Source organism: Salmo trutta, chromosome 1 (assembly GCF_901001165.1).
Source record: "Salmo trutta chromosome 1, fSalTru1.1, whole genome shotgun sequence".
NCBI classification, from domain to species: domain Eukaryota; kingdom Metazoa; phylum Chordata; class Actinopteri; order Salmoniformes; family Salmonidae; genus Salmo; species Salmo trutta.
In genome coordinates, this window is record NC_042957.1 from 39,159,379 (window position 1) to 39,182,826 (window position 23,448).

A 23,448-nucleotide genomic window follows, 5' to 3' on the forward strand; every position below is an offset into this window, starting at 1 on the left:
ACGCTCTTATCTAGAGCGACGTACAGTATGAGTGCATGCATGTTCGTACAAAACAAATATTTTGAAATAAACATTTTAAACGATTTGGCTAATTAAAAACATATTAATTAGTGGCCATATGATTCAATTGCAGTAAATTAATACTCTTGGATTTGTGTAAAAAGATAAGTAATAACCTAAGGTAAAACAGCCAATAATGATTGGCACTATATCACTCCATGCACAGGCTACTAAGCCTATAATAAAAGGTGCAACCAAAAATGTGAGGGGCAGACAAATCAATTCAGAAATATATATTCTGTAATGTCTTGGCTATGGGTTTATTATTGATCAATTGTATTAAAGTCATTTGGTATGGCACAGCTGCCTAAAAATATGAAACTCAATATGTGACAAAAGGAGGGAGATTAACTGTTTTATTGGAGTAAACACAACATATAAATAAATATATGATTTTATTATTAAAGTCTACCATGCATATGTGCATTGGTGCGGCTCAGAATGATTCTGGTTGATTTAGCTATGTAAAACACACCACATTTAGCGTAGACTCATTCTCCCATGGATAGCCAATTGTGTTTAGATGTATGATGAGTGAATACAGCTCGCCAGACAAAACAGTGAGGTCCGGCCACGGTGTCCTGCAGGTTCGGTTAAATCTGAGTCAGACGTGAAAGTTTCACACAAATCCCACTTTCACTACGTGTTCCTGTGTATTTCTATCAAGCGTGTCCAATGAGAAAGTCGGTCTCGATTCTTGCTGACCAATAAGAGCGCGAGTTGCAGTGGGCTGGTCCTGAGCAGCTCGAGAGCGAGATTGAGATAGTTTGGAGACGAAGTCTGGACACGAATTCCACTCGTCTTGCGTCCCTAATTTAGAGAAGTGTATGCGTGGAATTCCGCGAGGAACTGAGACTAAACTAACTGTCTCGAGTGGTGAACTCGCTTCAGGACAGGTGAAATCCCCTGCGGGCAGCGGGAGAGTAGAGAACGTTAGAGGATCTTTATATTCGATGAGGTAAGTAGAAAAAAACATCGACAAAATAGGCAAAAATATTTCCATATTCTATAGGCCTGGTCATTGTAGTAGAATTATCATTCGTTTGTTTATGATTTATTATTATATATTATTTGTTGCAATATATAATGTATCATTTGTTATCGATTATTGTTATTATTAGGCTATTAGTATTATTATTAGTATTTGTTGTTATTATTATTAAACTATATGCTCAAACAGCCACATTGTAATAAAGCAATAATAAAGCCATATTGTCACATGGATAATCCATTTGATTTATTTTAGCAAATAGCCTACATGTTTCCATAGTTTGAAACGCCAAATAGGCGTTTTGGGATGACAATGCATTTTGTTGATATAAAATATATTGGTAAGCCTTTAATGATATTATGGCTTGTGCTATGCCCTGTGTTTTTCAGTGCATGGAGAAATGCCAGTATCAGTTTACACCGTGGACAGGCCCCTTCCCATTCTGAGGGAGAATTAATGTCGTGTGCTTTCAAGAAATTCTTAATTTACACGAGAAGAACACGGGATATCAACTTATCCATTCGGCACATGGTTCGGTGTAGGAATTCGGGAACCGTCTGAAGTGCATTGGATTCAGTTTGTAACTGAGAAGTGCTGCTCTCATTTCACTTGACCGTGGCCACAGCGCGCGTTTTAAGGGTGTTAGTTGAAAAGCCAAAATCATGACAAATAGACGAAACGGAAATCCTTCTATATTCTGGTTTTGATGGACCGACATGACAGTAAAGGAATGATAGCCTAACATTTAACAAAAGGAGGGGCAGAGAGAGAGAGAGAACACACAATGAAGGAGAAATCCAAAACTGCCGCAAGGACTAGACGGGAAAAGGAGAACAGCGAATTCTATGAACTGGCCAAAATGTTGCCTTTACCCTCGGCTATCACGTCTCAGCTGGACAAAGCGTCTATAATAAGACTGACAACAAGTTATCTGAAGATGAGAATTGTCTTCCCTCAGGGTAAGTATATTTTAAGCTTTAACAATACACTATTCTCTTATATAGGCTATGCCATTTGCCATTTATCTGTAGGCTATACATATTTGTATTTATCTGTAGGCCTATCTCTTATCTGGATTTTTTGTTTGTTTTCTATTTCTTCACCTGCATTTTCCTACTGATTACGGTAGTCTATTATAATTGTATATTATGTTTATTGTGCATAGGTTTATTAGGCTACGTTAAAGCCTATAACAGCTGTTAATGGGCTATATTGTGTAATGATACTATTATATTAATATTGCGATTACACCTAGCAGCTGCTGTCTTTCTGTTGCAGTCATTGCTGATGTTGAAATGTTATCTTATTAGCCTTTTGATATGTTTTTTTCCCCCAGCTACCAGTTATTGCTACAATAGGCTACCATGTTGCTACAGTAGGCTAGTGTAATTTCATGCGTGCGTGTGCGTGCGTGCGGATGATCGTCGCAGATCCACGTCTCGGCGTGCATACATTTAGGCCATTTTCGGGGTCAGGGGATCGAAATGCGTCGAAGGCGTTTAGCCACCATCTTCCCCCGATCTCAACAGGCTGCTATGCTGTGTGACTGACACTGACGGCCGCATCAATTATAAAACGCCCCGCGTGCCACTGGCATCTGATCAGTCATACTCATATCTGTTTTTATTACACATGATAGCCTACTCATAGTCAGATTTACTCCATGATCAAAACCCGGAAGTGCACTTTAAATGCTGTTAAAGCCTAAAGTGCACGTTACTGCTGGTATCACTCAGAGATGCATCTTGGAGGGCATTGTTATGTTCCTTCACTCATTCACAAAGATTGTTCAAAGGTTGGTCTACCACCCCAACATAAGAAAATGCTCATGTTTGACTTACTTCGTCCTATTCAATTGTCAACGACATAGGCTAATTAATAGCCTAATGCATGGCTGGCTACTACTGCCAGCATTTATTCCAGACACAGATTTAGATTAAGGTAGGCTAATTCGCTTGCCAGATATAGCCTATTGTTTCACTTTTGAGAGTTGCAAAACTTTTCTCTCCTTATTTTCTAATGATCTGTTGCTTGGTAAACATGCCTGGGCGAAAAGCAATAATAATAGCAAGAACGACATAACGACAGACAAAGTCAGCAATGGAATAATTATAGACAGAAAAAGTAGGACTACTAAACAACGCCAAGTAGAATGACATAATAAACCCTATGGCCTCAGCAAAATCGACAGAAAAAAATAACTAGATAGAACAACAATGACTAGCAATGGATTCTGATTCATACACAATGTTTGGAGAAGGGGAGACTTGAGAGAGAGCGGCTTGTTGTAATCGAGTCAGCTCGACTATACCCCGCCCGTTCCGGTGTTTGGAGGATATGTTGGCATTGCTGTTGTTTGGCCCGAGAAGAAGTCGTGAGGAGCCAACATATTCAAATAATGATTTACATATTTTCATTAACCCTTGTGTGGTGTTCATGTTTTTGTTATTCTCCCAATGTTCGCAGGTCTGATGGACCCAAATGATTAGGTTTTTAAAACAATACAGCCATAACAATTAACGTAAAAAATACTTACTACTTAGATGTTGACTTATATCAGTTACAAGCAATATAGACAGCATACATGGTTAATATTTGCCATTTACCTCTGCTAGTTTTTTCGATAACATTTGATTTTTGTTAATAAAAATGTATTATAATCAAGACATGGGTGGAATAAATCATGTTAATCTTGAACAAATATAAATTACACAAGGTTTTCATCAATATTGATGTTTATTGCTTTGAACTGATTTTTTTTACAAACAGTATTTTATGGAAATGATAAATGAACCCCATTGAACACTAATTAAGTCCAGTCTATACACCACATGAGGGACAGAGTTGTACTGTGTGTGTGTTGCAAATGTATTTCTTGCACTTGATGCATGTTTACTGTGTCTTCCTGTCCTTCTTGGGTCCACATCCATCACAGTGCTTCTTCTTGTTGCTACAGGCTGCAATTATATAGTAATGAAAACACTTAGTTCAGGAATTTTACTAATATCTCACTCACATATATAGTTACTGCAGGCCAAGGTCGGAGAATCAGACACACACACATGCAACAATATTACTCACACTTACTTCCGGTACTGGAGTTGTTGGTTCTGTGGGTCGGCGGATGGGGCACCAGCATCCTCCTCCTGAATCCTCCTCACCATGGCTGCAGAAGCTGGGCTCCTTGGGATATGTTGCCTCCTCTGGATTTGAGGTCTTAAAACCTCTTACTACACCAATCCCGTTAGCGGGATTGTGTGTTCAATAGGAAATGACTTGAAGAGAGCCCATGCATCCAGATTTCCACTTCCTGGTAGGATTTCTCTCAGGTTTTTGCTTGCCTTATGAGTTCTGTTATACTCACAGACATCATTCAAACAGTTTTAGAAACTTCAGAGTGTTTTCTATCTACTAATAATATGCATATCCTAGCTTCTGAGTTTTTCCGAAATTGTCAATACTGCCCCCTATCCTTAAAGAGCTGTAAGAAGTTTTAACAATGCCTTGCCCAGCTCCTCAAGAAAGAGGCATCTCCTCTGGAGCTTCCCTCTGTTCCAATCTGGGTTCAATGCCATCCAGATGGTAAATGCGTTTTACACTGAGATGTCCAAGATGTTGAAGAATATCACAAGTGGCCAGCGTAGGGTTCTTCTTTTTCAGCTGTAGCGAGTCACCAGCTTGTCTAAATTGTCCACCACTCCTTTTGTGGCATTGTAATCCATTATGATTTTTGTTTTTTTATGTTCCTGGCCACAGATTCTCCCATCCCTATGCAGCGTACTCATGAGTACCATCTTTTTGCCTTTCTTGCCACGTAGGACACTAGGGACGTGTCGGCCGTGAACACAAACTTAGAGGAATTGATAGGCCTGTTCTGTGTATTCAACAGCTGAAGTGGGAGCTCTGGCTTGTTCTTTTGTACTGTTCCTATCATCGTCAATCTTCCTCTTGGGGAGCTCCTGTCCCAGCTTGTGCGCAGTAAAAAAGTTATTGCATGTGATGTTGTGGCCACGGACTCCCTGTATCACTTCCAGGAAAACCCGCATCCCTTCGTTCTTCTCAGGAGCTCCTCCATCTGGCTTCACCGTATACACTTGCAATTTCCACGAATATGATGAAGCAGCATCACAGGCAGCCCAGATCTTGATTGCATATTTTGCAGGTTTATACAGCATGTACTGTCTGAAGGAGCAGCTGCCCCGAAATGGCATAAGCTGCTCATCAACAGTAACGTTGGGCCCAGGGTTGTAAAACAGGGAAAGACAGTCCACCCACTTGTCCCATACTGACCTGATTGCAGTTAGCTTGTCTCTCTGCTGCGGAGATGGTCTGGTGTCTCGGTTATTGAAGCGGATAATCTTTGAAAAAATGTGGAAGTTTTCCAGAGAACTTGTTGCACAGAAAACTTTCCTGCCAGTTTCTGCATCCCACAGGGATTCTGTGGATTCCCCATTGAATCTGAGAACACCAGCAAGGATAAGAACCCCGAAGTATCCATGTAAATTAGTTTGGTCCATCTCTACAAAAACACACCTTCCCTCCAAATTAGTGCAGTCCAGAATGATTTTCTGTATGGTGTCTGGGATGAACAGTTCAAAAGAAGACTTTATGTCCTCCATGAGTAACAGCCATATGTGTCGGCACTGGTTGCATCCTTATCACATTGGCATTCATGCGGGGTGGCTCATTCCTTGGGCAAGAAGAGCATTAAATGTCCATTTGTTTTACATCCATATGTCTCCTCCGGCAGGCTGCTGATGAGCTGGTTGCTGACTGGCTGGTCCTGGGGCTGGCTGCTGACGGGCTGGTCCTGGGGCTGGCTGAGTGTCAATCTCATCCTCTTCTTCCAACTCACTGTCAGACTCTGAATTGACAGACACAGGATCCTCATATTCTGAAAATTCTTCATCTTCCAAAGTGGAAGATGCTCCTTCCACACTAGCTTCTTTCTCTGCAAAAAATATTTCTAAGGCCCTCTGAGCAGAGATTATTTTTGCCATACTGATTGATTGTGGTAAGGAGCCACACCTGCAAAGATATTTATTTGTTGTTTGCCTCCCCCAATTTACACCTGACTGCGGTAGAGTGTGGGAAAATACATAATTTTTTACAATATATCGATAGAATGTATTGTAATAACATTGTGCAGGTTCCCGCAAGACATTGTGTAGTTTCACACACTGCAAAAGGTAAAGAGTGCATGAAAAGCGGGAGACAGGCTATGTTCTGTGTTCAAACAGCAGGCCCAGGGAGGAGGAAGACAGAGTGAAGGCACACAGGAAACATTTTTGTTTAATTTTTAATTGTTTTCACATAAAAACACACACTTTCCCTCACTTGTATTACCCTCGGGTCCAGTGGACCCGGACACCACATATGTAATATAAATGTGTAGGAGAGTGCACAGTGTGCACTCCATGAAAATGCGTTCTTTTACATGTTCTTCACAGAAAATGAGCTAAGGCCAATGAGTCTCAGTCTCAGGTAATTAATTGTATCATTTTTCTTCTAGTAACCTTTGAAAATGGGTCCCACAGACCCGAACACCACACAGGTGTTAAGAATGTTATTTTCAGGAATTTCTTGACACTATTTCATCCTTCCACAAGATATAGTCCTGACACGAATTGTTGGGTTGTTACCCAAGCAGGCTGGTTGTTCGTTCTATCAGTTCTGTTGGCAGAGACATTTGTTCTGTATCTTTAGACACCACCCAGTAGTTGGTTTTAAATGTTCTACTGACTTACTGGCTGGCAACCCCTTACTTGCTAGCTAGCCAACTACGGCTAACATATAGTCGGGTCAAACAGTGCAGCCATAATAACTACAAAATAGCTGTATTTGAATTTGTTTAAGCTGTTTTCTAGTGACATTTATTTGGATACATCCAAAACAATGAGCTAATGATGCTCGAGTTCACCTGACATAGAAAATGTGCTCTCTAGTCAGGACACTGTTGTTCAGAGGAGCTACCCAATAACACAGCTAACACAATCACTTCAAACTGAAGCAGGAAATAACTAGCTGCACTTCATTTAGTTTTACCTGTTTTCTATTGATATTTCTTTGTTTATATCCGTACAAGACATGCTGATTCGTGACTTTGACTGGCTGGGAAAAGCTGTCTGCCTGTCTGTCTCATAGCCTACTATGCAACAGCTGGAGATTGAATTTGAATATTGAAACAATGTTGCAAATGTTGGAGAGACAGACAGCAAGGTTTATACAAATATCTGCTGTTGAAAACTAAATGTTAGTCTAAAAGAAATGTGAGACAATGTCTAGATGCTTTTTATAGTGGAGGTCAAGTCTATTAATTGCCTGGCTGGGCTGATTAAACAGTGGATTGCACAGTCAGATGGAACAGAGTAGGCTTTTTAATGTCATATATTTAGCCAGTGGTAACTTGTGGAATAGACACCGGCTGGAATGCGGTTTTAATCAGCATTCAGGATTAGACGCACCCATTGTATAAACAGACAGAAGAACTAGCCAAAAGTTGTTTAGAGAAACATGGCTCTTCACTTTGTTTGAGTGAAAGAGGGATGAGTACTGCCTGCTGAAAATGACTTTTTTCAGATCACAAATAATTACAAAAAATTACTGTGTCATGTCATAATCCTATTTGGAAAATTCTCCATATATTTACATACTAGTTTTGTCCAAGTACTGGGCACACCCCTACTATCAACCAAGTTATAGTAACTAGCTTGTCTAACTATCTTAGCTGGCATGCCTGCTGGCAAGGTTGGTAGACTTTAGAAAAGAAGCAATTACTAAATATAGGCTACTGAATAAGACTCACCATTTTAGTAGGAATGCAGAGGGCATATTTAGTTTCTTAAAGAAAAATCACCACCATTCAGGAGGATACAGACAGCTCAAGTGGTATGCTTAGATATGCAGAAAAACAAACACATTTTGTTACATAGAATTAAGCATAATAATTATGGCTCTAGTTTGCAGGAAAAAGCTGTTTCAGATGTTTGAAAAATGCTTAACCCCCCTGGGGTTCATGACATCCCTGTGACTGACTGCATGGTGAATAATACATGTAAGTGTATTTGCTACACATGTGCTTCTATTTGTTATCTAGGCCTTCACTTTATCTAAACCATAAAGTTTCCCAGTGTTGTGTTTAGGTAAGCTCATGACAAATGCCTTCACTTTATCTAAACCATAAAGTTTCCCAGTGTTGTGTTTAGGTAAGCTCATGACAAATGCCTTCACTTTATCTAAGCCATAAAGTTTCCCAGTGTTGTGTTTAGGTAAGCTAATGACAAATGCCTTCACTTTATCTAAACCATAAAGTTTCCCAGTTTTGTGTTTAGGTAAGCTCATGACAAATGCCTTTACTTTATCTAAACCATAAAGTTTCCCAGTGTTGTGTTTAGGTAAGCTCATGACAAATGCCTTCACTTTATCTAAACCATAAAGTTTCCCAGTTTTGTGTTTAGGTAAGCTTATGACAAATGCAAGGAATGACATTGCAAGAAACTGAAAAAAATGGACTATTGGCCTATAGCGTCTGCCATATCATGTGACAGCCTGTCGTTCTCACTACAGTGTTATGACAGTGTTATCGCAGGTCACCTAAATTGAACAGACACATGGAATTGTTTTCACTTTACGTACATAATTACCGGTTCAAGTTGCAAGAAATCCCGAGGTAGGCTACTTAGATGTGATGATACTGATGAGGACTGATGATTAAAAACTATAATAGGCCTATGCTAATTAATTGTATGACAAAGGCTTGCTGATACAAAAACCAACACCATTATTTGGAATGCTTTCTCTGGGCTATTTGTAACTTTACACTTTTGTGTTTGCATTAGCCTATAAGCTATCAGCCATTATGTATTATAAATCCCTGATTATTGCTAATCAGAATCATCTACAATACATTTTTATTGTGACCAAGTAATTGTGCACATGATATTCAATCAAATTATTGTACATCATATCGGCCTCTACCTACTGTACCTGTATTTCAAATAGAAAACATTATATTTGATTTCCATTTGTGACATTATAAATGAGCCTACATTGTAAAACATTTCCTGTTGATTTTAGAGTAACTTACTGGCGACCAGTTACATGTAAGTTACTGTAAAAAAAGGAACAGTATATTGTTTTTTATGGTTTACTGTTGCATTAATTGATTTACAGTACCAATAACGCTTATCTAATTGTTTTATGGTAACAAATATTCTTACTGTGAAGCCTTCTTTGCATATTTCTCAGTGTGCCTTGCCTTTTGGGAGAATTGTACAGTTACCTACCATCCATGACTGTTAGTGACAGAGACATGGTTCCATCATTTTCAGTCCTGTCACTTTCACCAAGTGAGTTCCTAGGCGAATGTTATCATGACAATTAAACCCTTTATGACAATACATTATATATCTCATAATAACTTATTTTGATGTCTAGTTTTCTCCTAATACAGCAGCCTGAAACTCATGGTTTACAGGCCACATTAGGCCTGCAAGTAGTGTTGCAAAATTCCACTCTTTCCCAAAATTCACAGATTTTCCAAAAATCCTGGTCGAACGATTCCAGATTTCCTGCTTATTCCTTCCTGTTTCCAAGACACTTCCAACTGGGATTTCTGGAAAATCTGGGAAAGTTACAAGCATTTTGCAACCCTACCTGCAAGTCACATTATGCTGGGTTGCAAAGTAATGTGTAATTCCTGTTGGAATCCAGCCAGAGTTAGGATATCCAACCACTGGAATTTTCATTCACCCACAATTTGCATTGAGATTGACAGTCAGGGTTAGGACATTGGGAGTAGACTATCTAAACCATTTCAACTGTAACAACCATTTCAATAACGGATGCAAAAAAATCGAACTAACTAATTGGATTAGTTTAGATTTTTATTTTATTTAACTTTGTGTAGAATATGTTTAATCAATGAATCAATGTACATGCAAAAACACAGTAGAGCATGCTGGGAAATATGATACAAATTATTTCTAAGACTGTATGGTACCAATAATAATACTGTAGTCTTTTTATGGTACCAAATTATCTTAATGTAATCTTTTTTTAAACTGTTGTTTTACAGTAGCTTGCAGGTAGCTTTTACGGTACCAATGTGTTATAGTATTTAATTGACGGTACCGTTACTGGTATTTAATATATTGACAGGGGTGTGGGAGGGGAGGGAGAAAGTTCTTTGAATTTAGGCAAAATTATGTTGCAATTCGCCTAATTTCCACAAGGGGCCTGCGTTTTACAAGTAGTTCCTATTTTTCGTGTGCTTGTTTTACTTTTTACAATGGAAAATAATTTATTTTTATTATGTGCCGTTCTGATTGTATATTTTTTTTCTATAATATAAAACAGCATGGCCACAAACAAAGCAATGGATATAAATAACAAAACAGGTACCAATTATCCAAGAATATTGGTATTTATTTGTAATAATTATTTGCTAAAATGTTTTCTCACTTGCTTTTGATTTTGTTGCCCTGTGCTTTTAGTGTGAAATTCTATTTTGAATATTTATAAATACAGTAAGTGACCTGCTACAGTGTTTTATACAGTATTTATTTTTTACGGTAAAGTCCGAAATTAATTTTTCTCAAAATACAATGTACGGTATTCTACTGTATTCAGTTAATACAGTATGTTTCTATTCACTATATATTAATTTACTAGGGCAATGCATTTTTTTTACAGTGTATCTATCCTTTAGAAAATCATTATTACGGAAATATGCCTAACTATTTCTTCAGCAGTTGACAGAAGTTATCAATTGCTTGTAGAAAACATAGCTGAAAAGTAACCAATATATGCACAGGATGAATTATTTTGGACTATTATTGACATCAGTTGGCTAAATAAGCATTTTGATTAGGCTTGTATTGAATTTAATGAATGTTTTGGCATATTTTGTATTTATTTTTTATTGAACCTTTATTTAACTAGGCAAGTCAGTTAAGAACAAATTCTTATTTACAATGATGGCCTAGGAACAGTGGGTTAACTGCCTTGTTCAGGGGCCTAAACACTAGGCGTTCTTTCTGAAAAAAGAAAATGTGCCCAATTAAAATAGTCAAAAATGTGTCTAAAACAGAGAAAGCCCTAAACCGTTGTCCGCCCAAACTAATGTTAGTCCTAATAGTCAACAGAATAATACTTGTGTAGGCCTACCTGTAATGGGTTATTGAAACTGGGGAACAGCTCAGCCTGTCTGAAACCTCGTAATCATCTGAAAAATATCCCTAGAGCAGAGATGTGAGATGTTAACCCACCGGGCACACACTGGTTGTTTCCAAGTAATTTCAATGAATTGACGTCTGTGCCCAGTGGGAAGTTTCTCTGCTCACATCGACTATTCTATGGTTCAGGGCACTTGACGTCCGTTAAGTAGCACTCCAAACGCCAGGTGCATCTATTCTTTGCCTATTAGGCCTATTTGTAAGACATGTAGGCTAGCCTTAATGCTCATTGAGTCCGCGGTTTCGCTTCTCGAATACATCAGACAAATTAGTAAGCTGTACATATTGTGACCCCTGTGATATAGTAGCTGAGTTGAATTGCGAGAAAAACAGCCTCTCATCTATGATTGCAGCGGCTAGCGCCATGCAATTTGTATATGACGCGCGCCTGCAAGAAAGTCCAGACAGGCATGCACAACAACATATCACATATCAATATCTTATATAATCCTTACATTCATGTCAACATTTTTCTAATAATGTGTCTATAAAGCAGGCCTACTTTCGACTGGCCATGTTGTGGAGCTAAAATTAACAGTAAATTGCCAGACTAAACATATACGTTTTTGCTAAAAGAAAAGTATGGCCTAATTGCGAAAATATCAAATAGCCTATAGGCCTTGTGTAAAAGAAAAAGGAAAAAAGATATAGAATAGGCTATTATTGTCTATTATTATAGGCCTAAATCACTGCGTCAAGCTCAATGCAAACCGACGCTGCATGTTGTTTTCAGAGGGAGGCTACTTTGCATGCGTGCAGAATGTAAAATATGTTTTCCACGGCACCTGGGTTAATTTGACTTCTAAACAAATAAGGAGATGAGCTGTGCAAACGCTATTTCAAATGTTGACCACATAATTTTTGTATTGTTGTTGAGCTGTGTAAACGCGAAAGGATCGTTGGGACAATATTGAAATGTGAAATGGTGGTGGGTTATTCGAGTCTTTACTCAGACACTGATTGTTTTTGTACGATTAGCATTTTCTATCTGGCATGGCGCTGCGAGAAGAGCCGCTTGTATTTATTTGCATTATCGTGTTTTGTTGTGTCCGTTGAGGATGTCATCTGTTTCATGCATTTACAGTTTTGATATTCACTTAATTTGTATCAACTTTCTGCAGCATTTTGTTCATCGTACTTTTAACATTTTTTTTGACACACATAGTTGTATGTATGTATTATTATTATTAAAATATATAGGCTTAGGCCGACAGAGAAAACTGGCGTAATAAAAACCAGCATAAAGAAACATTGTCGCATGCGTTATGTGTATTATTAAACGACTTTACGGTTTACGAAAAGGAGCTGATATGGTGGCGCTTTGTTTCAGGTTTGGGTGAAGCTTGGGGTCACACGAGTCGAACGAGATCTTTGGACAATGTAGGACGTGAGCTGGGATCCCATCTTCTCCAGGTAATTTCGGAAGCTTGGTCTACCAATTGAATAGAACATTCACTGCAAAATATGATGGTTTAAATAGCCTACTAATAATGAAAATAATAATTCTTAAGATGTATGTAGACATGTTACATTTGATTTGATAGGTTGGATCCCACATCCTCCAGGTAATTTAGAAAGCTTACTAATTTATATTTTCTAAATTACTGTAAAATATTATATTACTAAAAATGAAAATAATGATTCTCAAAATGTCTACCTAGTCATGTTCTGTTACATTTGGTTTGATATTTGATCTCACGAATCTGACTGTAATGCATTGAGTGCTCTTGATCTACGCATTAATTTATGCCTTTTTTTCTCCAGACATTGGATGGCTTCATCTTTGTAGTGGCGCCGGACGGAAAGATCATGTACATATCTGAGACAGCATCAGTCCATTTGGGACTCTCTCAGGTCAGCACCTGGTCATAGCCTATTAATCTTAGCCTATTTAGTGTTTTTGGTTTTCCAAGTTTTATTTGGTCGAGTGAGTCGAGTCGATTTATTTGCAATGCATAAGGCTTAAGAGCGCGTGATATCCATATTAAGAAACGTTTTTCATGTTAGATATTATGGAATTATGTTTGAATGGTTGAGCGATTAATACTGTTTAATTACCGAGGTAATTCTTAACAGGTAGAGCTGACCGGGAACAGTATTTACGAATATGTCCACCCCGCCGACCACGACGAAATGACTGCAGTTCTCACCCCACATCAGCCGTACCACTCACATTTCGTCCAAGGTAGGCTATATGAATATAGGCCCAACTTGGAGAGAATAAAACCCCATATAGAATACATTTTTTGTACGTTGGATAATAGACTGATATTTTCAGTCTCCTCTTCCAGAATATGAGATGGAGCGCTCTTTCTTCTTGAGGATGAAATGTGTGCTGGCAAAGAGAAACGCTGGTCTCACCAGTGGTGGATATAAGGTAGACGATTTGCAATGGAAGTATATAGCCTAATGCTGCTTGAAAAGTGCTATATATGTTGTATACACATTCTATTGATTTAATAAATGCCAAATGAATTATAACTTAATTAAGCATAAAGGTAGGTGTAAGTATAATTTACGGAACTGTTTAAACATTTACAGTGAGCGTAAAAACATGACATAAAAAGACAGTGAACAAAATAGCAACAACCCCCCCCCCAGGTGATCCACTGCAGCGGTTACCTAAAGATCCGTCAGTACAGCCTGGACATGTTGTCTTTCGACGGCTGCTACCAGAACGTGGGCCTGGTGGCAGTGGGACACTCTTTGCCTCCCAGCGCGGTGACAGAGATCAAGCTGCACAGCAACATGTTCATGTTCAGAGCCAGCCTCGACATGAAGCTAATCTTCCTCGACTCGAGGTAGGTCTACAGCAAAACATACAAATAAAGCATGGGTTGAAGGATATGATATGGAGGAGAATAACTGAATTCCATAGTCCTACAGCAGGTGTTTTGATGAGCCAGCCATTACATAAACCAGCTAAAGTAGTTTTTTGATGTTTTTTCCACTAGTGCTCTGTGATAGTTGTTAAATGACTATTAAGTCCCCAACTGAATGGAATAAAAACAGTATTGAATTCACAAACATGAAATGTTACAACATATTCCATTATTTATGGAGTTATAATGGCTTACTGCATCTAAAAACTGAAATGTCTTATTGTCTTAAAGTGGAATCCTGGACCTCAAGCCACTGGGTTCCACTTTACAGAACGTTCTGTTCCTTCTCAGCATGAAAACAAGTTTGGATCAAATAGAACTCTGAGCATATAATGATACATGGAGGGGGAACAGCGTGAACTTCAATACATGAAAGTCCATGGCTGAAAGAGAGGACAAAAACATTTGCCTTCTCACCCCTTCCTCCCTCCTTCCCTCCCTAGGGTGGCAGAGCTGACTGGCTACGAGCCCCAGGACCTCATTGAGAAGACCCTGTACCACCACGTCCACAGCTGTGACACCTTCCACCTGCGTTGTGCCCACCACCTGTGTGAGTTAGTTACAGTAGGTTGGGCCCTGCCTCGTCAGACTCTACCTTTTACTGGACTTTTGGCTCTTTTCCTTTACTTTATCCCACACATTGAAATACATTTCTGAAATACATTTTTATCAAAGGACACAATTATAAAATACACCAGACCTTGACCTCTAACACACATACAGTATTACTAGTTTTGCCTTTCAACACTCCAGGGGAAATCATAACTTGAGATCCACACCACATGTGGAGATTATACTAAGGGTATTGATTCAAAGTTAGGATTCAGCCCCTTTTGAACACACACCAGAATGATGGTCAGCAGAGTGCAACTGAGTGCCTCAGACCAGAATATCGGCCATCATTTTCAATACATTTTCCAACGGTTTGACATGTGGAATCGACGAAAACAGCCATCGCTCGTTGGCACACAGCAGGTGGTCCCTATAACACACAATGGGGACAGCAAGCGATGGAACGGCCCCCTGCCGCACTCAGTTGTCAATCATTCATTTAGGATGACCTCATTATAGGTCAAAACAATCCAAACTAAAATATGTCTCCTCTTCTCCGATCCTCTCCCTCCTCCCCAACTCCCACCCCTTCCATCTCCTCTCCATTGATCCTCACAGTGCTGGTGAAGGGCCAGGTGACCACTAAGTACTACCGTTTCCTAGCCAAACAGGGAGGCTGGGTGTGGGTGCAAAGCTACGCCACCATTGTCCACAACAGCCGCTCCTCCAGACCCCACTGCATCGTCAGCGTCAACTACGTTCTTACGTGAGTTTCATTCTGTTCAATTCAACTCAATTCAATTCAGTTCCATTCAAATCGATTCAAGCTACTCCCTTTCTATACTTCATCAACATCTGAAGTTGTGGAGGCCTAAATATATAAATATATCATCATCATCATCATCATCATCATTATTATTATTAATTCAATTGAATTTGATTTGACTTTATGAAACCCCTAGGGGCAATTAGGATGGCATTGTCAGAGCAGAAGTAACAAATAATTGAATGAATAAACATAAATATCTCCACATACAAAACATGACCTTCTCGTGGCCCGTGATATTTGTGAAATACTAACCTCGTCCCCATGCTATTGCTCACAGTGCATATACGCCTGACACATCAACTATTCAAAGCTGGCCTTAGTGGGAGTCACCATAGAATTCTATGGGAGTGACCTTACTAAATAAAGTATTTGTCACACAGGCATAATAATGTCTGGAATGGAAAATATGGAATGGTATCGAACTCATCAAACACATGGTTTCCATGTGTTTGATACCTTTACATTGACTCCATTCCAGCCATTATTATGAGCCGTCTTCCCCTTAGCAGTCTTCTGTGATTTGTCATCATTTCATTTTTGCGAATCACACCATTGCGAGGCGTGGCTCTGTGCTTGTGGTGTGCTAGCGTATAGGGGAGGGTTAGGGGGAAGGTGTTGTGGGAGATGATTGTTTGGTAGATTAAGCCAAATAAGACAATGCCTATGCGAGGGGAGTTTCTCCCAACCTTTTTTATTGGCTAATGAAGGCCAGGTTTGACACACTGGTCCACCAGACTCTGCGCATTTGGGCAGAAGTGTCTGGGAATGAGATCAGTGAAATACCAACAAACTTAGTTCATGACCCCAGCTAGACTGATAGTGGGTAGGGCTGTGTGTACCTCTCACATTCTCAGTTTGTTCCCTTTATGGCCAATCTCTACCGCTACACCCTACTTTACACAGAACATGTTTTTTACGGGTGCGATAAGACCTTTGAGACCAGTAAGATAAACATTGGGGGAAAATACTTACTTTCAGAATTGACCTGGTGTCTAAGGAAAGAAAATCTATATGACAGTAAACCGGAAATCGATAGCCATCTCATACCTGCTGCCCGTGTTGGATTTTCATTGTTAGGTTTGGATGATCCAGACCTAGCTCTTTAATCTCTCTGTGTGTGTGTGTGTGTGTGTGTGTGTGTGTGTGTGTGTGTGTGTGTGTGTGTGTGTGTGTGTGTGTGTGTGTGTGTGTGTGTGTGTGTGTGTGTGTGTGCGTGTGTGTGTTCGTGTGTGTGTGCATGCATGCATGTGTGTGTGTGTATTCATTTAAGCCGTCTGCATTTCAACTCTTGTGTATTTACTATCGTTGTGTATTTACCGCAAACCCCAACACACTCAGAAATACAACTCAATAAGGAGTGAGGTTTCTCTAGTGTATTCATACTGCATGTTTAGCTTGTATTCAGGATAAAACATATTTATCTTGTATTCAGGATGAAACATGTTTAGCTTGTATTCAACATGTTTAGCTTGTATTCAGGATGAAACATGTTTAGCTTGTATTCAGGATGAAACATGTTTAGCTTGTATTCAGGATGAAACATGTTTAGCTTGTATTCAGGATGAAACATGTTTTGATTGATGAAACATTGAGTTACAATTTGGTTCTCCCTCTTAAAATGGTCTAAAAGTAATACCGATGACCAATATATGTATTTTTGCGGCAGATCGAACACTTTTTCACCCTCAGCACTGGTTTGATTGAATTCCACCCTGTGAGATACACCAACATACAGTAAATAAACATCAAATACCTTTCAAATACTGCTGAATTTTACAATACATACTAGACCAGCAAAGCCATTTCATCACCTTAACCTACAGCATTTTATTCCATCAGTTCACATTGTTCCATTAATAAACCATGATTCTGGGATGGAGAGCAGTGGCTTATTTCAGATGGGTGGTGGTCTGACTTTGACCCCCATGTGGAATTCAGCTAACACAGCTGAGTTTGCACAAAAGCCTATATCCGCACTATTGGCTCTAGCATAGGTCACCGAGAGGACACAGGATGGAGAATCAGTCACTGCTACTGTACCTGCAAGAGCAATAACTGTGTATGTGTTTCAATTAACACCCTATTCTCTATAGTGCACTACTTTTGACCATGGCCCATAGGGCTCTGGTCAAACGTAGTGTACTATATAGGGAATAGTGTGCAGTTTGGGACGCACACTATGTCTCACAAAACACGGACTATCCAAATATTGCCTTTCCCATTGCAAGGTGCCACACACATAAAGAGCGGGTCATATTAAGAAACATATTACAGCAACTATTTGAGTGGGGTCAGAGACAGGGCACAGGGGTTTAAAATGCCACATGCTGGTATTACATACTGCTGATGTGATAAGTTAAGAACAGGGCCATGTTTGCAGAGTGTTTGACACAGGAACCGTTTCATGACGTTGAAGTCTGATAGAGTTCATTCCCAGGTCAGTGGGTTATAATGCTAAGGTGGTAGATACATTATATGATATATACATACAGGTGACAAATGAATAGTGTGTGTGTGTGTGTGTGTGTGTGTGTGTGTGTGTGTGTGTGTGTGTGCGTGCGTGCGTGCGTGCGTGCGTGCGTGCGTGCGTGCGTGTGTGTGTTGGGGTACATTTTCACTTCAAGAGAATGTAAGATGAGACTGAAGGAGTAGATTCACAACAGGCATGGTGTTGACATTATGGGAATGGTTGTAATTTGTGTGTGAGTGCAAGTGCGTGTGTGTTCTGACAATGTTTGTGCAGTAGCAATGAATCATTAACTTTGATTCGGGTGTTGGTTGTGTTTCTCAAAAATGGGAGGGTTAATCTCTCAACCTAGTTTATCTTATATAACCTTTCCATTTCTAACTGTCATCCCATTAATAAATGAATCAAAACTCCAAAGAAGGTGTTAGTAGATTATGTCTCTCTCAATATCAATAGTAAATATTGGCAGAGACAATGGTATATATATTGGAGAAATGACTTATTGTACATCATTTTATATACTGTATTGCCATAATTCTGTGAAATAACATGTTTTAAATGTGCTCACTACGTGTGCAAGTCACACCTCTCTGTGAAACCCTGATGAAGGTCTATTGAGCAAAATGTTGGTTGAGGGATCCATTGAATTGTTCATGGAGTATTCTGGATTACTATTGCGCTGGAGTTCCATCTTTTTTTACTAATGTGCTCGCTCTCGTCTGTGTCTGTGTGTGTAGAGATACTGAGTATAAGGGAATGCAGCTGTCCTTGGACCAGATGACCCCTAGCAAGCCAGCATTCCACTACAACAGCCCTTCGAGTAGTACAGAGGAGAGGAAGGGGACCAAGTCCCGTATGACACACACCAAGGCCAAAATCAGAGTGTCTCCCTACCCACAGCAGGTAAGACACTTGGTACCTGTGTGGTGTACTTGTTCCCTCACACAGTAATAAGAATAGAACAGGTCTGATTATCTCTCCCTTAGCCACAAACTTCCATGCTCGCTTAAGCCCGGTTCAGGTATAACAGCCAACATAAAGAGAGACGGTGCCTCCTGACAATGACGTGATACATATTTGATACACTTGTTGTAGGCAAGGTGTTGTAACAAACTAGTATCATGAAATACATGCTCCAGAAACAAGGCACACTTTGTGACTTGACAGACCAGAATACATGACTAGTGTACGACATTCTTCATCAATAATCAGTATGATATGTCTTTAAGCTAAACGTCACAGAAGATGGAGATGGTGTAAAACCACCTTCTACTACTTTAAAACATAGTTTAAACCTTGTATATTCCAAGTTCTAGTTTCCAAACATGTTCAACTTTTCTCCAGTTTTCAGCCTTTCACCCCGAGCGTTCCGAGTCCGACCAGGACAGCCAATGGGGAGGCAGCCCTCTGACAGAATCTGCCTCCCCTCAGCTGCTGGACCAAGGTGAGGGAGCGGAGGGCGGGTCCTGTGCCTACAGACTCTACCCTGACTCCGGCTCCCTCTGCTATGGCCTGGCTCTCTCCGAGGAGGACCTCACGCACAGCCACACCCACTCCTACCATCCTGCCACTGCCTGCGACAGCGGTGCACCCTGCCAGGCTGGCCGTTACTTCCTGGGTGCTGCTCCCCAATCTGGACGGGAGGCCTGGTGGGACGCAACGCGTTCCGTCCTCTCCCTGCCCAAGTCATCTTTGGAGAATGGCGAGGGCTACGACCTCACTTCTTACCACAGCGTGGTCCATGGTGAGGTGTTAGGGTCACAGCCATCTGGTTAGAAAATCATCAAATGTCACTTTTCCCTGGTAGCTCCTTTATTGAATAGGCCAAGGGCATTATGGACCATGGGAAGTTGTTTACACTGTTTCTCGCCAGTATGCCAATTGTTACCATCTGTTTTGCAATAATTTCCCACTGATTAAATAAGAAAAGTTATTTAATCTTTCATGTCCTCAAACTGAGAGAGAACTCCCAAAGGTGCTGCTGCCAGGAATGCACTGTCTATTAGGGATTTACATGACTTGTTCAGTTGTATGCACATTATCAAATATAATTTCACACTTACTGTGCAAACAATAGTTGAAACGTGCTAGCTAGGTCATGTGGATGAATGAAAAAATCGGTCTGTATATTACAAAATGTAGTCCTCCATTCCAGTCATATTTCAAGTTTAAATTGAAACCCCCTAGAGTCTGCGCCCCAGTGGAAAATGAATTAGCATAATAAAAACAGCTACATAAAAATCTATCAGTTTAAGCTAGAGATATCTGCATTGGATGTGTCTCAATCCACCGCATCTGCCGATGTCGCACTTCCGCATCTGTGGTGAAAGGTGACAGATCGAGTCAGACCATGAGACATCCTGAAAATCGGTCTGCTCACAAAATCGTCTGCAGCGTCTGAACGGTTTGGCCTACAAACCCTCACAAACACAATGGTGTTCTCCATTTTGTTCTACCACCCCCACATGTGTCCTGGGACTCGTCTGAAGTTGGTACAGCTGATCTGCCAACTTCTGTTTGTAGTGCCCGAACAGTTTGGGCTACACACTAATATGACACCTTTGTGGAAAGGTGAGACTCGCACGAACATGTACGTCGGTTGTTTTGCTCTAGGACGACTCGTCACAAGACTCATCTGAAGGTCCCCCGGTACCAGTTGAGTGTCAAAAATAGGGGTTAATACATGTAAAAAAGAATATCAAATTCTTCCTGATCTTTCTTAAATCTCTCAGAACAAACTTCCTTTAGATTTTTTTGGGGGACTATCTGTTGTTCCATATAGTGAATCTGTTATTCAATGCGTTTGTATGGGCTAATAGCAGTAAGGCTCACATTTAGTTTTCATCAAATAATTTATTAGGATTTTTTTAGGGATACTTCAAGGGGTCTTAACATTCTAAATCAAATAGCTAAATGATCCTCCGTCTTAAAACAATTCCATATAGCTTAGTCAGGCATTAGACTGTTATGGGTTAATTGCAGTCATAGGCACTAACTCACATGAGTATTACATAAATATGGAAGAAATCCATGAACTGTGAAAATCATAACAATATGTACATTTGAGTTTGGGATGCTCTAAGAGTTTTGTTGATTAAATGGTGGTATTACTATTACATACATTTTGAGATTTGAACCTTGGATTTCTAAATGTTGCCACTTTGTCTAACAGGAAGGGGTCACTGGGACGAAGAGAGCGTGGTCAGCTCACCGGAAGGGGGCGGAGGCTCCACCAGTGACTCGGGCGAGCGATGCCGCGATGGCACTGGCAGTGACCATTTCCGGGCGAGTCCTCAGGAGCCCAGCAAGATGGAGACTCTGATCCATGCCACGCAGCACATGATCAAGGAGGAGGAGAGCCGTCTGCAGCTACACAAGGGGCCACTGGATGCTCTGGGCCCAGTGGGGGGCCCCTCCAACAACAGCCACAGCCACAGCCCCTGCTCCTTCACCCCCTCCGCCCTGCCCCTCCCTCAGGCCACCATGCCTGGTGTTGTGTGCTGCGGGCCGGGGGTCGCCAACGGCATCAACCTCACCCTCACCTCTGAGCGCCTCTATCCCTGCGATGATGGCGGCAAGGTTTTGGATTCCCACGGCAACATCGACAACAACACAGCCAGTCCGGCGTCTCTGTCGCGCCTCAGCAGCCCCAGCACCGATGGGATCCCCAGGTCAGGCCTGTCTGTCTCAAAAGACTACCTGCAGGGTCAGACAGACGTCTCGCCCCACCACCACCCTCTAGGGCAGCAGGGGAGCCCACTGCTTTACCAGGCCCAGGAGATGCAGCCCCTGGACAGGCACGCTGCCTACGCCCTGACCGGCTACTCCCAGGTGCACCTGTATGACGCAGAGAGCCTGAGGAACTACTCGGGGCTGGGCTGCGGCGGGGCTCAGTACGACATGGTGCCCCACATGAGGATGCAGGCCGACCAGATGCAAGGACACAAGGGCACATCAGTGATCATCACCAATGGGAGCTGACCGTACTTAACGGACAGACTAATCCTAGTGTCTCAATGATGGAGTATGTATGTGGGACTTATGAACTGAATCCGCCTCATACAGTTCGGTCTTTTCTTTTTGTTTATTTTTTGCGCCTGACATAGGACTTAGGATATTCCCCATAACACCGGTCTGCTCTGTTACACTTCACTGTGCCCTTGAGAGCCCAGACCCAGCAAGCAAAGCTGGTTGCAATGATGTCAGGCTGGCAGCTTTTGTTATGCCTTTGTCAAGTTGTATACTGATTATAAAAGGTAATTATTTCAATGCTTTTTTACTGACCAGAAAAATGTCTTGACCTGGTGGCAATTTGGTTACCTACTGAAATTGTAACCAAAATATGACATAATTAAAAAAATACATCTTAACTTGTAAACTTGTTATCTGACGTCTACAAACCAGTTTACAACCAGAAACTGACATAATTATGACGTTTCATGCAAAATCTTGCCCTCTGGGCAATTGAATTCCTCCCCTGCATTGAACTGAGACGCTGCGGAATGACTATTCAAGTTTTCAGTGAGTTTTCAGCTTGGTTAAAGATAAACCCAATGTTTTAGTCCCAACATAGTGTCATGCACCAGTAAGTAGGCCCATCGGAGTGAACTCTCACATTTTCTCATGGTAGTTGACAATATGCAATTCAATTGCATATACCCCTTTGACCTCAAAACTGATTTAGTATTGCTTAACTTTCTCAGAAATACTTCAAAATTGTATTTTTTTTTTATTAAATGCCAATGTTTTTCCATATTTATTAATTGTGTTGAATAAAATTATTTTAAATTTAATCTAATTTTTGCAGTCAAAGTACAATGTTTGGTGGCAGGGTTGCTTTAGTTTCAAAGTTTGCATTATCTGTGTACCCCTTTGAAGGATAATATATTATTTGCTCAATTTCCCCTGTTAGTAGAAGTCCTAAAAGGATACTGTGAGATTCTGGCAATTAAGCAGTTTTTCTGCTTACCCCTAGCGTATGCTAGTGTATGCTACTGTACCTGTAGACTTCCAGTCATTGTGCTAGTTAGCATTGGCTCGAGAAACTACCTCTAGCTTCCTTCTTACTGCACACAGAGGCATAAAAATTGTAAACACAAGTTCATCTGACTGGGTAAGTCAAAGAATTCATAGACAGAATCTCGCAGTATTCCTTTAAGGCATGACATCAATGTGTATCACTTTAAACTTCTGGTGCTTCTTCATGTGTTTGAATTGAGAAAATAATATTGTTCTGTTCCACTTTTTGTACCCGAAAATATGTAAAGTATCTCTTGTCTAATTTTATTTATGAAGTAAATATGTTCAGAAATTGCTTTCTTTTTTTTGGACAACAGGTCATAAGAGTATTTATTAACTGGGGATAAAAAATATTTTGTTTCTAAATACAGGTGCAATCAAACCCTCTTTGATGTCCTGGATTTAATTTAGTC

General features: G+C 40.4%; 1 protein-coding gene across 1 annotated transcript; it reads left to right on the forward strand.

Annotated features, from left to right (window-relative positions):
- Positions 1–736: 736 nt before the first annotated feature.
- LOC115195627 (single-minded homolog 1-A-like) lies at positions 737–23,323 on the forward strand. The gene is made up of 12 exons (XM_029755694.1): positions 737–1,018; positions 1,441–2,010; positions 12,617–12,699; positions 13,051–13,140; positions 13,363–13,471; positions 13,578–13,663; positions 13,888–14,087; positions 14,612–14,718; positions 15,339–15,486; positions 18,754–18,919; positions 19,361–19,760; positions 21,189–23,323. Exons 2-12 carry the CDS (start codon positions 1,836–1,838, stop codon positions 21,995–21,997), a joined length of 2,373 nt encoding a protein of 790 aa, XP_029611554.1. The 5' UTR covers positions 737–1,018; positions 1,441–1,835; the 3' UTR covers positions 21,998–23,323.
- Positions 23,324–23,448: the final 125 nt, after the last annotated feature.